Source organism: Heptranchias perlo, chromosome 8 (genome assembly GCF_035084215.1).
Source record: "Heptranchias perlo isolate sHepPer1 chromosome 8, sHepPer1.hap1, whole genome shotgun sequence".
NCBI lineage: Eukaryota > Metazoa > Chordata > Chondrichthyes > Hexanchiformes > Hexanchidae > Heptranchias > Heptranchias perlo.
In genome coordinates, this window is record NC_090332.1 from 40,054,712 (window position 1) to 40,070,074 (window position 15,363).

The 15,363-nt window shown below is 47.8% G+C and overlaps 2 protein-coding genes across 4 annotated transcripts in view; one reads left to right on the forward strand and one right to left on the reverse strand.

Moving 5' to 3' along the window:
* LOC137324564 (proteasome activator complex subunit 4-like) overlaps positions 1-15,363 on the reverse strand; it is a 163,713-nt gene that overhangs the window by 134,279 nt on the left and 14,071 nt on the right. For 2 of the 3 annotated variants that reach the window (XM_067988994.1, XM_067988993.1), the window contains exon 1: positions 10,778-11,098. The exons of the other annotated variant lie outside the window; for it this stretch is intronic. In XM_067988994.1, the coding sequence (XP_067845095.1) occupies positions 10,778-11,013 (236 nt within the window). In that variant the 5' untranslated portion in view covers positions 11,014-11,098. Of the gene's footprint in view, positions 1-10,777; positions 11,099-15,363 lie in introns of those variants that run through there. 3 annotated transcript variants of the gene reach the window in all.
* The window catches only part of LOC137324566 (acylphosphatase-2-like), a 123,583-nt gene continuing 119,477 nt past the window's right edge, over positions 11,258-15,363 (forward strand). Inside the window, exon 1 of the mRNA XM_067989003.1 lies at positions 11,258-11,299. Coding sequence (XP_067845104.1) covers positions 11,290-11,299 — 10 coding nt within the window. The 5' untranslated portion in view covers positions 11,258-11,289. The remainder of the gene's footprint in view (positions 11,300-15,363) is intronic.

Consider the following 15,363-nt stretch of genomic DNA (forward strand, 5'->3'; position numbering starts at 1 on the left):
TATATGCACTTTCAAAGGTATTTGATAAAATACCACATAATAGACTTAAGAAAATTAAGGCCCATGGGATTAAAAAGGGACAGTGGCAGCGTGGATACAAAATTGGCTCAGGGACAGAAAGCAGAGAGTAGTGGAGAAGGGTTGTTTTTCAGACTGGAGGGAAGTATACAGTGGTATTCCCCAGGGGTCAGTATTAGGACCATTGCTCTTTTTGATATATATTAATGACCTGGACTTGGGTATAATTTCAAAGTTTGCAGACAACATGAAACTCAGGAATTTTTTTTTTATTATTCGTTCACGGGATGTGGGCGTCGCTGGCGAGGCCAGCATTTATTGCCCATCCCTAATTGCCCTCGAGAAGGTGATGGTGAGCCGCCTTCTTGAACCGCTGCAGTCCATGTGGTGACGGTTCTCCCACAGTGCTGTTAGGAAGGGAGTTCCAGGATTTTGACCCAGCGACAATGAAGGAACGGCGATATATTTCCAAGTCGGGATGGTGTGTGACTTGGAGGGGAACGTGCAGGTGGTGTTGTTCCCATGTGCCTGCTGCTCTTGTCCTTCTAGGTGGTAGATGTCGCGGGTTTGGGAGGTGCTGTCGAAGAAGCCTTGGCGAGTTGCTGCAGTGCATCCTGTGGATGGTATACACTGCAGCCACAGTGCGCCGGTGGTGAAGGGAGTGAATGTTTAGTGTGGTGGATGGGGTGCCAATCAAGCGGGCTGCTTTATCTTAGATGGTGTCGAGCTTCTTGAGTGTTGTTGGAGCTGCACTCATCCAAGCAAGTGGAGAGTATTCCATCACACTCCTGACTCGTGCCTTGTAGATGGTGGAAAGGCTTTGGGGAGTCAGGAGGTGAGTCACTCGCCGCAGAATACCCAGCCTCTGACCTGCTCTCGTAGCCACAGTATTTATATGGCTGGTCCAGTTAAGTTTCTGGTCAATAGTGACCCCCAGGATGTTGATGGTGGGGGATCGGTGATGGTAATGCCGTTGAATATCAGGGGGAGGTGGTTAGACTCTCTCTTGTTGGAGATGGTCATTGCCTGGCACTTATCTGGCGCGAATGTAGTAAACTATGTGGAGGAGAATAACAGACCTCAGGCGGACATAGACAGACTGGTGAAATGGACAGATGAAATTTAACGCAGAGAAGTGTGAAGTGATACATTTTAGTAGGAAGAATGAGAGGCAATATAAACTAAATGGTGCAATTTTAAAGGGGGTACCAGGACAGAGAGACCTGGGGGGTGTATGTACACAAACCTTTGAGGGTGGCAAGACAAGTTGAGAAGGCTGTTCAAAAAACCATATGGGATCCTTGGCTTTATTAATAGTGGTATAATGTACAACAGCAAGGTAGTTATGATAAATCTTTATAAAACACTGGTTAGGCCTCAGCTGGAGTATTGTATTCAATTCTGGGCACTACACTTTAGGAAGGATGTCAAGGCCTTAGAGAGGGTGCAGAAGAGATTTACTAGAATGGTGCCAGGGATGAGGGACTCTAGTTACTGGAGAAGCCAGGGTTGTTCTCCTTAGAGCAGTGGTTAAGAGAAGATTTGATAGAGGTGTTCAAAATCTTGAATGGTTTTGATAGAGTAAATTGGGAGCAACCATTTCCATTGGCAGAAACCAATGGACAGATTTAAGGTGATTGGCAAAAGGACCAGAGGCAACATGAGGAAACATTTTTTTTTACCCACAGAGTGGTCATGATCTGAAATGCACTGCCTGAAAGGGTGGTGGAAGCAGATTCAATAGTAACTTTCAAAAGAGAATTGGATGAACACCCAAAGGGAAAAAAATTACAGGGCTATGGGGAAGCGGAACTAATTGGATAGCTCTTTCAAAGAGCCGGCACAGGCACGATAGGCCGAATGGCCTAATTCTGTGCTAGAACATACTGATACCCCAGCAAGCAGTCAACTTTTGCAGAGCTGTACTGTGTAATGATGAGATGAGCAGGGATTTTTAACTTCTCTGCCTACAACTGTCAATTTTTATAACTGGGAACTACAATTTAAAAATATATTTCATGTTTATCTTACCCTTGAGTACCCTATTTGTGAAAGAATTCGCATTTATATTGCATCTTACCACATTTCTCAAAAATGCCCCAAAGTGCTACATTAAAAATATATTACTGTCTCTGTTTTGTCTCATAAGCAGCTCTAAGATGAACGACCAGTTAATGGGCCAGAATTTGCTGCAATGGCAATATTGGTGATGAACGCCATAGGTTAAATCAGTGTGCTATCCAATCCTCCAGTGGTGAATTAATGCCACAATTTGCTGGATAACTATGTGGGGGGCAGAGGGAAGAGAGAGAGATTGGGGTGGGGGGGCGAGAAAAGAGAGAGATCGAGAGAGAGAGAGACATACATTTCACTTTTTAAAAAATTAGCATTCAGAACGCTGAAGTGGAAAGTTGGAAAATCAAAGAAACGAGCCAGCACAGTCATGGAACAAATCGGTCTCCTCAAAGGCAGGTTTTTTAGAGCCCAATGGCATAAAAATGACCAGTGATCATAGTTTTGCTTGGATTCATCAAGTCAGAATTTGTGAATATATCACACAGAGGCTCAGGCTAATTCCAAAGTCGAAAGCTATTTATTAAGAGATCCGTATTGTTTAGATTGTTTCCCAATAATGTTCAGTACCTGCTAATTTGGATCAATAGGCAAGAGTTCGTGTGTGGCCAAGCTCTGCAAACTCCCGAACCCTGGGAAATAAAACAACTTGCTTCCTCATAAAACAAGGCATTGCCAGGTCTCCAACGCCGTTATTTTTCCATCTAGGTGGCAGCAGCGTGAAGAATGGCTTAAATGCAACAAGTTCGCGATCGTCATTAATTTTAACGGGGGTGGAGCTATTCTAATTACCCTCTAGCTATTTTCAGCGATGGGTAATGGTGGAGTGGCGCAAAAGTCCCAGCAAATTATGGCGTAGCATAAATAATGACATCAGTCACTCGTGCCATAATTTACTGGAATTTCTGCACCACCATAATGGTGTATGTCGAAGATGCACCATTATGCACCGTTATTATGCTGCAAGTTTGCAGCAAATTCAGGCCCAATATGTTTTTTGATAGTGGTAGAGGGAATAAATTCATAGGGTAGGCACCATAAATTAGTACTGTACTTCATTTGTGTATTTCATTCATTACGTCAAAACATCTGAATAAGCAATGTTTTAATTACCTGTAGTAAAATGACAGAATGCCAATTCTTGCCAAGTAACAAACTTAGTAAATACAGTATTACTCTACATGGAGGATGATGGGTTAACTGATTTATCTTGCAAGTAGCAATATTTCATCACATACTGCAATCTGTAGCAAATGTTCAATATTTTTGATTGAAATTTTGTATTCATTTTAGTGGTGACTGGTACAAGCGTGCAGGGTGCTTTGCTGATCAGGTTTTGGGTGAATATTTTGTTCTTGTTGGTGCTGAGATACAATGCTCCTTTCCACATATTCTGTCAAATCCAGGTAAGGTATAGGGTCAGATGCTGACACTGATTTAATAATGAAGTAAAACCTGTGTGTGGCAATGATCTGAGTGTTTATTAAATTATATATTTTTTAATATAATTATTGTTGTATGATGCTTAAATATTCACGACAGCACCAGTATGAATTCTCACATTTCAAGTTCCAAACTCAGAAAAGATTTCTCACCACTGCACCACAGTCCCGCCCCTCAATTTTTCTTGTTTTATTAGGGCAAAATTGAAGGAGGAACATACCATGAAAAGTAAAAAAATAAGTTCCAATGACGTGGTCAGCCATTAGGAACTCTTAACAGTTTACATGACTGCTTAAAAAAAGGAAATTCAGACATGCAAAACATTATCCAACTGGTATACAGAGCCAAACCATGACTTGAAATAATTTGAAAAGCAAAAATGTTGATTCATTTTTATTGAAATTGTAAGGGCAGAAGCTATTAACATTCCTGAATACTGAAAAGTGAATTCTGTATTTCTCCAAAAGATGTTTGCCTCCCAAGAGATAGGAGTTAAAATTTAGGGGCAAGTATACAATCCCAAAATAATTATACCGTCTGTGGTAGAAGTAGGTTAAATATGTAGCCTATGAATAATTTGAATTATAAATAATATTTTGCATATAGGAGGAATTATGGCCACCCCAACATACTGTGTGCAAAACTGTAATGGAAAACACACCCTAGGTATTGGTTAACCCCAAGATTATCAAATTTATTAAAATGAGGGATTTTGATACCATCTCAATTTAAACGCCAAGTGGGCTGAAGTCTAATATAGGTGTAGTAATATACTGGCACACAATTCGGACAGCAAAGGGGGAGCTGATAGTAGCTGAAAAGTAAATTCTAAGCAAGTAGGTGGGTAAGGGAATTAAAATATACTAGCTGATCTGCAGTGATATTGCTCGCAGATTTATATGGATTGGATTCCAACCTCACCCCACTGCTGCTGGTCACTGATGCTTCTCTGGGAACTGACTGACAGAAGGGACAATTGTTTCTGATTCTACAATTTGACTGGTCAAATGGCCTCAATAACATTCACAAGACTGGTGATATGTCAGTATTGTGTGTTTTTTCTATTTACCTAAGTAAAAACAAAGTCATTGACAAAAAAAGGGGCCAATGTACATCCCTGTGTCACACTTGGACTACAGCTCACACTTCAAAGCCACCTTTGTATCAACAAATGCAAACTGAATGCTTAATTATAGTGGAATAATATCTGATTAATAGAAATGGCCACCAATCAATGTTACATCTGGTTTAAGATTATCCCATAATTTTTAATCCCCAGATCACTTGTGCGTATTTATAGCATCACACCACCTGCGATAAATTGCAAATTGTGTAATATGCTGGAGGAATGGAGATATAAAACTGAGACCGCCGTGCACGATTTACTCGTCAAATTTATATATATGTCAGAATTTAATCCACTGATGTTACAGGAGAATATCATACCTACAATATATTAAATATAACATTGTTGTTGAATTGAAATTACACTTAGGCAACATATACAAGGATTGTATAACGAGGTAATAAAATACTGAAAGGTTGAGATGAAAGCTCAAAGCTCAAGTAGTTTACCAACATCATGTCAACCCCTACATGCGATAGCTTTTTAACATTTCAGAGTATATCTGTAAAATGCTGTATATACAAAGATTACTCTGTTCATGGTATATCACTTCGATTTTTTTGCCGGTGGGTATGTGATATGAATAGAACTGGCATCAATATTTTACTGCATGTGTTTCACCTCCCTCTCTTTCTAAAGATTTTGAAAAACCCTACTTTTCTACTGTCTATCTCTAGGACATTAATCCCATCTGTTGCATTCCAACAGATACCCCTGACAAAATTAGTTAACAGGGCAGGTGGAATACAGCTATTAATTTTTTGTACAATATGTTTTTAAAGTTACCTAAAAAGGGAAAATTTGCAGGGCTATGGGACCAATTGGATAGTTCTTCTAAAGAGCCGACACAGGCATGATGGGATGAATAGCTTCCTTCTGTGCTGTATGATTTTATGATACTGAAGAACAATATATTGTTCCAATATATAGAAACGCCCATACAGGGTGGCTGGTATATGGAAAATATACCACTCACATTGATGTACAACAACTTGATACTAAAGGCACTCAATTACTAAGTTCATAGTCACTTGCTGGAACATGTTCCACAGCCCCTTACTACCAGGCATGAATACTGTATGTTGTTCAGTCTATTATTAGTACTGGAGTCCAACAATCAATACCTAGTATGAATTTTTCACATTCACAAAATTGTCAAGGGATCAAAAGCAGTGCCACAAATGACTTCTGAGGTCATCTCAGAGAAGCACTATGCCAGCGTTCTTTGTTGTGTTGAATACGTTACACATCCTAACTTAATAGATGTGCTGAAGAAATTCTTTAATGTGAAAGAAAAACTACAAGTTAAATCCATGTGCTGATGAATATTCCAGCAGGTATACTAAAATAGAGGATCTCAAGCAAATAACAAAAGGGTAGATTCTCTCCCTCGAGAAAAACTTTCATAGCTGCAAAAAAGTGTTATCATACATTGAGGAAATTCTACTTGCCATCCAAAACAACCTGAAGAACTTTTATTTATATAGTGCATTAAAATATCCTTTGGCTGTCCCAAAGCATTTCTCATACATTGAATTACTTTTTGAAGTGCAGTGACTTCATCCACCCTGATAGGTCAGGCGGAGTTTTGGTTTATAACGTCTCATGTGGTATTACTTGGACACTTTTTTTTAAAGTCCATCTCTCCTTCTTCCTCTAATAGTTTATCTGCTTAATTTGTACTCTTTTCTGTTCCTTCTTTCTGCTTGTCTTCCACTCTCTCTTCTCACACTTCCTTTTATTGTAGTTTCTGTATCTATTTACCTCCAACTCTTTTTTTCATTCACACATTTCACTATCTGAAAGCACCCAATACTTGTGAAGTGCTACACCATTTTATTATTAGTTGGCAGTGCCAACTATCCAGTATGTACATTATTTATTTGTACTAGCAGATCTCCTATGACATAACTAACTCAAGTCAGAGGTGACAGTATTTCAACGGGCTACTGGAGTGTGGAAGTGGGAGAGAGGTGCAAATAGCCAGAAAAATTACTTCAAAAAAAAGTTTCTTAATCTTCTGCCCAGTGACAATGAGGTAAAGGTTTTTTGACTGGTTCCTAGAAAATAATATTTCCCAAATTAACTGTTGGATAAATAGAGATAGCAAAGCCATATAAATAAATCTCCAATTTCTCCTCCAATTATTGTTTTTGGACTTTTAGTATAAAGTAAAAGATGTGTACTTGAGGCAAGTAAAAAAAACACTGGTTTTCCTGTGATGAGTTTTACCTTAAAACCTTAGAAAATTCCTCCTCCAATTTGTTTCCAAATCATATCACTTGAGGAAAGACACAATAAGTTTTATTAAAAAAAATCTTTATTTTTAGAGTAGTTGTTTATGAACTCTCAGTATAAACAAAATAAAACACAGGTACTATAATTACCCTGTATCTGTTTCTCACTCTTGGCAACTGTGCTTCAATCATCCCTTTTGTCTCTTTCTCCCTTTGTAGCATCTCTGAAGTAAAAAGTACTTGGAAAATAGTTCCCCTTTGAAACGGTACAACAACAACTTGCATTTTATGTTGCACTTTTAATGTAGAAGAACATCTCAAAACACTTCACAGAAGCATAATCAAAAATAAGTGGACGCCAAGCCAGAAAGATATTAGGACGGATGACCAAACACTTGGTCAAAGAGGTGGGTTTTAAGACGAGTGTTAAAGGAGAAGAGGGAGGTGGAGAGGCAGAAGGATTTAGGGAGGGAATTCCAGAGCACGGGACCTAGGTGGCTGAAGTCACGGCCCCAATGGTGGAGTGAAGGGAGAGGAGACTCAAGTCACAGCAATGGAGAGTTCGGGAACAGGAATTGTAGGGATGGAGGAGGTTACAAATAAAGCGAGTGCCAAGGCCAATAAGTGATTTAAACATAGAGAGACAGTGCAAAAAAGATTTACTAGGATGATACCAGAACTGAGAGATTATACCTATCGGTAAAGATTGAACAGGCTGGGGCTCTTTTCTCTAGAAAAGAGAAGACTGAGGGACGACCTGATAGAGGTCTTTAAGATTATGAAAGGGTTTGATAGAGTAGATGTAGAGAAGATGTTTCCACTTGCGGTGGAGAGTTGGAGTAGTTGAGGCGACTAGTATAAATGCATTATAGGGGAAGCTAGATATGCATGAATAAGAAAGGAATAGAAGGATATGTTGATGGGAAGAAGGATGGGAGGAGGCCTGTGTGGAGCATAAACACTGGCACGGACCTGTTGGGCTGAATGGCCTGTTTCTGTGTTGTACATTCTACGTAATAATGAGGACAGGGGTCAAGTGATGGTTGAACAGGAACACACAGGATAAATTACCTCAGAAAAAGTTCTAAAAATTTAAGCTCCATTCTCTTGAATAATTAAAAAAAATCAAACTCAAAATCACAATCTGCTACACGCCAGAAGATTTCCCACACTACATGCACTCAAGACTGTAGCACCCTTGGGAATTGCAGGTACAGGTGTAGAAGTGTGGTGAAATATCAGTGGAAATAAATATTGTTTCCACTGGCATGATATCACAATCACAAAGTGACATCACAATGCACCAACTGATTTTTATGATAATCACTTCAAGTAGGTTTTCAGTTGAAAACCTACAATTATTATATCATGGACTGTTTATGTCAAATGAAAACATCCCGTCAGCCTCACCAATAGAGATACTTACCATGGGTCAGAACTGACCACAACATATCTTTATTCATTTTCAGGCATAAACCATTCCAGAGTATCCATTATATAATTTAAAACACGAGGGGGAAACCAGTGGAAATTAACAAAAATCGTATTTCCACACGTAAGATATCACACAGCAACTTCAACCGATTTTTTTTTCAAACTTGCAAAAAGAGTAACTGATTTGTTCACTAAAAATTTGCTATAAGCAACACAAATAGGATAACAAACTTGACTGTGTCACAAGATAGCAACACAGCAAAAAGTTCAGATGAACACACAAACCATGAATGATAATTTGTAACTACCTCCTAGAACAATCTACAAGTGAATAGTTTATTCCTTACATCAACAAAACACAAGACGAGGGCTTAATTTAAACTTTTTAGCATTCAGTTTTCCCAATTTTAAGTCCTAAGTCTTAACTCCTTCTTTCTCAATTTAATTGGGATGGGAGAGGGAGCAGTGTAACGCCATATCACTTTTGGTGTGCAGTCACTATTGTTACGCAAACAAGCACGACAACCAATTTGCACATAGCAAAGTCCCACAAACAGCAAATGAATGAATTACCAGATAGTCCTTTTTTGGTGGTGTTGGTTGAGGGGCAACTGTTGACAGGGACAGCAGGAAAACTTTCTGTTCTTCTGCTGGCCTGTGTTATGTGATCAAGTCTACACAGGGGCTTTGAGCCAGCATCTTTGACGCAGAAACAAGAGTGCTGCCAACTGAGCCAGCTTGACTAGGAATGTGGCCGAGGAGAGTGGTGAAAGGAGGGCCAAGTGGGAAAGAGGAAGCCATGGGAAGTAGGAGGGGGAAGGTGAGACGGTAAACAAATGTAAATTTAAAAATGCATGCTGTATCATATCTTATTTCAAACTGATAATCAAAAATAACAACATTTTGTTGGCATAGAATCAATTAATGTTGCAACATTTAAAGGGTGCTCCAATATTAACTTAAATTACTGGTAAAATTTATTTTAACTAAATAAAACAATCTTAGCAGGGATTGAAATTGGTAATGAATAAAATTAAGTTACCAAATATTAACAGATTTTTTACAAATGTAAATGTTTGTAGAGGAAATGAAAGCAGAGATATATTTTTTGCTCGCAACCATTATAATCAACCTTTTAAACATCTCACCAATAAAAACACAAGAAAACCAAAAATAGTTTTAGAAAGTATTGTTCCTTTACCTATATGTACAATAGCTTCATAAAATGTGAGTGTACTTTGTGAACCCAAACAAAAAGGACAAAAAAGATTTTAATCACATTTAGTAAATTACTTTAACACTCTTTAGATCATCTTCTTCCACACCTCCAAACTAATACTAACCGAATACAAATATGCCATTTGCCATCCAAGAGGACACACAAGCAATCAATTCTCAGGCCTCTATCAGTGCAGCTCTTAAACCAGATATCGGCAAGATCGAATTTTACCCCGAAAATCAGACTGAATATCCTCACAGGGCGACTTAATACTTAAATGTCAACACATTTTTATAAAAAGGCAAGAAAACAAGGAACACATTCAAAAGTTTAATCATTTGATGTTGTCCAAAACTATGGCTCACAAACATAACAGATTGCTGATAAATAGGGCTTGTTTCGCTAACAAATGATCAGTTAAAGTATCAAAATATTCCTTTGGAACTGTGAAATTCCCATAAGTCAACATTTTCAATCACATATCCAATGCGCTCCAAAAAAACTTTTTATTTGCAATAACTGGAAACACCGAGTACAAGCTGAAGACCATGAGTAAGCATCTAGGCTGAACCCCTCAATGATATATTTTAGAAAAAAAACTGACCACACAACATGGGAGACGGGAAAAAGCTAAGCTATTTACGCAATTTGAACCTCAAGTCCAAGGAAACACTGTATTTTAATCCAAATAGAGGTGTTTTTCTGTAACATCCGCACTTCTAGTGCGTCCCTCAGCAACAAAAATCAAACTTTGTCAACGGACAAAAGTGTCGTGTCATAGTCAGCTGTACTTGAAGAACAGGCGCACTCGACACTTTAACTTGGTGAAAGGTCAACCAAAATAAGTTTTTTAAAGTCCTTTATTTTTCACCCTCACCCTTCGCTTTACGCGGCTTCGGACAGCGTTCGTGAGATCCTAACAAAGAGCCGCCTCGGTTCCCGAGGGATTTATTTCTATTTTTAAACGTCAATTATATTACCGGCAGGTTTTTACTCTCTTTGGGGCCTAGAGAGGGGAAGGAGGCCCTGGCTAGGCCCAGACCTTTTCAAACGCCTGCCGGCGCATTAATGTCCAGGGATAAACAGTATTAAAATTAGAAATGACCGGTGAATACGGATCCGGGAGCCGGGGTCCGCACTCCGACACGGGGACAAAGTTAAGGCCGCGGTCGAGAAGGCGGACGCCGCGTCCGCCCCGCATTCACTCTGGGTTCGGTTCACACTCACGTTGAAAGTTTTCTGGTCCAGAATAAAACTCCGGGCCACAGCTCCCGGAGCTGAACGGCGCGGGCCAGGTTGGCTTTAATCTGGCCGAGGATCTCATTGGACTCGCGGTCCAGGCGCTCCGAGTACGGTAACAGCTGGTTGTAGAGGATCTCCTTCTGTGGGCTGAAGCCCAGCGCCTCCTCTCGCCGCCGCCGCCGGCAGTCGTTTCCCTTCCTCTCGTCGTTCATGTCGAGCATTCGGCCTCTTCGCGGATCGCAGCTCGGCCGCGTCTCACCAGCGTCCGAGTCAGGGTTAATGTGAGAACCCCGGAGGGAGGGGGTCCGAAGCAGGCGGATGTGAAACTGCGGGGCGAGCACCAGAATCAGAACCACCGTCCCCGCCACCCCAGCACTCTCTGACTCACTTCCTGTCTCTGATCCGATTACCCATTGACACAGTGAGGGCACGGAGCGGATGGAAGGGAAACTGGGCAATGGGAGATTCAGGGAAAGAAGCCATCGGCGGAAGGGAGGATGGCAGCAGGTAGAGCGGGGAGGGGATTTAAGGGAGAGTGGGGGAAATACAGGAGAGGAGGTCAGGAAGAGATAGGACAGAGGGAGAACAGAATCAGGCCGAGAGAGTGAGGACACTGGTGAAAAACTGGGAGTGTCAAAAAAGAGGGAATCAGAGAGAGGGTATTGGGGAGAGAGGGTACATGGGGGGAGAGAGGGTACATGGGGGGGGGAGAGAGGGTACATGGGGGGGGGAGAGAGGGTACATGGGGGGGGGGGGGAGAGAGGGTACATGGGGGGGGGGGGAGAGAGGGTACATGGGGGGGGGGGGGGAGAGAGGGTACATGGGGGGGGGGGGGAGAGAGGGTACATGGGGGGGGGGGGGGAGAGAGGGTACATGGGGGGGGGGGGGGGAGAGAGGGTACATGGGGGGGGGGGGGGAGAGAGAGGGTACATGGGGGGGGGGGGAGAGAGAGGGTACATGGGGGGGGGGGGAGAGAGAGGGTACATGGGGGGGGGGGGGGAGAGAGGGTACATGGGGGGGGGGGGGGGAGAGAGGGTACATGGGGGGGGGGGGGAGAGAGGGTACATGGGGGGGGGGGGGAGGGTACATGGGGGGGGGGGGGAGGGTACATGGGGGGGGGGGGAGGGTACATGGGGGGGGGGGGGAGAGAGAGGGGGGGGGGGAGAGAGAGGGGGGGGGGAGAGAGAGGGGGGGGGGGGAGAGAGAGGGGGGGGGGGAGAGAGAGGGGGGGGGGGAGAGAGAGGGGGGGGGGGAGAGAGAGGGGGGGGGGGAGAGAGAGAGGGTACATGGGGGGGGGGGAAGAGAGAGAGTACAAGGGGGGGTGGGGGAAGAGAGAGAGTACAAGGGGGGGTGGGGGGGAGAGAGAGTACATGGGGGGGTGGGGGGGGGGAGAGAGTACATGGGGGGGTGGGGGGGGGGAGAGAGAGTACATGGGGGGGTGGGGGGGGGAGAGAGAGTACATGGGGGGGTGGGGGGGGGAGAGAGAGTACATGGGGGGGTGGGGGGGGGAGAGAGAGTACATGGGGGGGTGGGGGGGGGAGAGAGAGTACATGGGGGGGTGGGGGGGGGAGAGAGAGTACATGGGGGGGTGGGGGGGGGAGAGAGAGTACATGGGGGGGTGGGGGGGGGAGAGAGAGTACATGGGGGGGTGGGGGGGTGGGAGAGAGTACAGGGGGGGTGGGGGGGGGAGAGAGAGTACATGGGTGGGGCGGGGGGAGAGAGTACATGGGGGGGTGGGGGGGGGGGGGGGAGAGAGTACCTGGGGGGGGTGGGGGGGGGAGAGAGTACCTGGGGGGGGTGGGGGGGGGAGAGAGTGTACATGGGGGGGGTGGGGGGGGGGGGAGAGAGTACAGGGGGGGTGGGGGGGAGAGAGAGTACATGGGTGGGGCGGGGGGAGAGAGTACATGGGGGGGGTGGGGGGGGGGGGGGAGAGAGTACCTGGGGGGGGTGGGGGGGGGAGAGAGTACCTGGGGGGGGTGGGGGGGGGAGAGAGAGTACAGGGGGGGTGGGGGGGGGGAGAGAGAGTACATGGGGGGTGGGGGGGGGAGAGAGAGTACATGGGGGGGTGGGGGGGGGGAGAGAGAGTACATGGGGGGGTGGGGGGGGGAGAGAGAGTACATGGGGGGGTGGGGGGGGAGAGAGAGTACATGGGGGTGGGTGGGGAGAGAGAGTACATGGGGGGGGGAGAGAGAGTACATGGGGGGGGGGCTGGGGTGGGGAGAGAGAGTTCATGGGGTGGGTGGGGTGGGGAGAGAGAGTACATGGGGGGGGTGGGGTGGGGAGAGAGAGTACATGGGGTGGGGGGGGCGGGGAGAGAGAGAGTACATGGGGGGGGGGCGGGGAGAGAGAGAGTGTACATGGGGTGGGGGGGGGCGGGGAGAGAGATAGTGTACATGGGGTGGGGGGTCGGGGAGAGAGAGTGTACATGGGGTGGGGGGGGGGGTGGGGAGAGAGAGTGTACATGGGGTGGGGGGGGCAGGGAGAGAGAGTGTACATGGGGTGGGGGGGGTGGGGAGAGAGAGAGAGTACATGGGGTGGGGGGGCGGGGAGAGAGAGAGTACATGGGGTGGGGGGGGGTGGGGAGAGAGAGTGTACATGGGGTGGGGGGGGCGGGGAGAGAGAGTGTACATGGGGTGGGGGGGGTGGGGAGAGAGAGAGAGTACATGGGGTGGGGGGGGTGGGGAGAGAGAGAGAGAGTACATGGGGTGGGGGGGCGGGGAGAGAGAGAGTACATGGGGTGGGGGGGCGGGGAGAGAGAGAGTACATGGGGTGGGGGGGCGGGGAGAGAGAGAGTACATGGGGTGGGGGGGGCGGGGAGAGAGAGAGTACATGGGGTGGGGGGGGCGGGGAGAGAGAGAGTACATGGGGGGGGGCGGGGAGAGAGAGAGTACATGGGGTGGGTGGGGGTGGCGGGGAGGGAGAGTACATGGGGTGGGTGGGGGGGGGCGGGGAGAGAGAGAGTACATGGGGTGGGGAGAGACAGTGCATGGGGTGGGGGGGGGGGCGGGGAGAGAGAGTACATGGGGTGGGGGGGGCGGGGAGAGAGAGTACATGGGGTGGGGGGGGCGGGGAGAGAGAGTGTACATGGGGGGGGTGGGGAGAGAGAGTACATGGGGGGGTGGGGGGGGGAGAGAGAGTACATGGGGGGGTGGGGGGGGGAGAGAGAGTACATGGGGGGGTGGGGGGGGGAGAGAGAGTACATGGGGGGGTGGGGGGGGGAGAGAGAGTACATGGGGGGGTGGGGGGGGGAGAGAGAGTACATGGGGGGGTGGGGGGGGGAGAGAGAGTACATGGGGGGGTGGGGGGGTGGGAGAGAGTACAGGGGGGGTGGGGGGGGGAGAGAGAGTACATGGGTGGGGCGGGGGGAGAGAGTACATGGGGGGGTGGGGGGGGGGGGGAGAGAGTACCTGGGGGGGGTGGGGGGGGGAGAGAGTACCTGGGGGGGGTGGGGGGGGGAGAGAGTGTACATGGGGGGGGTGGGGGGGGGGGGGAGAGAGTACAGGGGGGGTGGGGGGGAGAGAGAGTACATGGGTGGGGCGGGGGGAGAGAGTACATGGGGGGGGTGGGGGGGGGGGGGGAGAGAGTACCTGGGGGGGGTGGGGGGGGGAGAGAGTACCTGGGGGGGGTGGGGGGGGGAGAGAGAGTACAGGGGGGGTGGGGGGGGGGAGAGAGAGTACATGGGGGGTGGGGGGGGGAGAGAGAGTACATGGGGGGGTGGGGGGGGGAGAGAGAGTACATGGGGGGGTGGGGGGGGGAGAGAGAGTACATGGGGGGGTGGGGGGGGGAGAGAGAGTACATGGGGGGGTGGGGGGGGAGAGAGAGTACATGGGGGTGGGTGGGGAGAGAGAGTACATGGGGGGGGGAGAGAGAGTACATGGGGGGGGGGCTGGGGTGGGGAGAGAGAGTTCATGGGGTGGGTGGGGTGGGGAGAGAGAGTACATGGGGGGGGTGGGGTGGGGAGAGAGAGTACATGGGGTGGGGGGGGCGGGGAGAGAGAGAGTACATGGGGGGGGGGCGGGGAGAGAGAGAGTGTACATGGGGTGGGGGGGGGCGGGGAGAGAGATAGTGTACATGGGGTGGGGGGTCGGGGAGAGAGAGTGTACATGGGGTGGGGGGGGGGGGTGGGAGAGAGAGAGTGTACATGGGGTGGGGGGGGCAGGGAGAGAGAGTGTACATGGGGTGGGGGGGGTGGGGAGAGAGAGAGAGTACATGGGGTGGGGGGGCGGGGAGAGAGAGAGTACATGGGGTGGGGGGGGGTGGGGAGAGAGAGTGTACATGGGGTGGGGGGGGCGGGGAGAGAGAGTGTACATGGGGTGGGGGGGGTGGGGAGAGAGAGAGAGTACATGGGGTGGGGGGGGTGGGGAGAGAGAGAGAGAGTACATGGGGTGGGGGGGCGGGGAGAGAGAGAGTACATGGGGTGGGGGGGCGGGGAGAGAGAGAGTACATGGGGTGGGGGGGCGGGGAGAGAGAGAGTACATGGGGTGGGGGGGGCGGGGAGAGAGAGAGTACATGGGGTGGGGGGGGCGGGGAGAGAGAGAGTACATGGGGGGGGGCGGGGAGAGAGAGAGTAC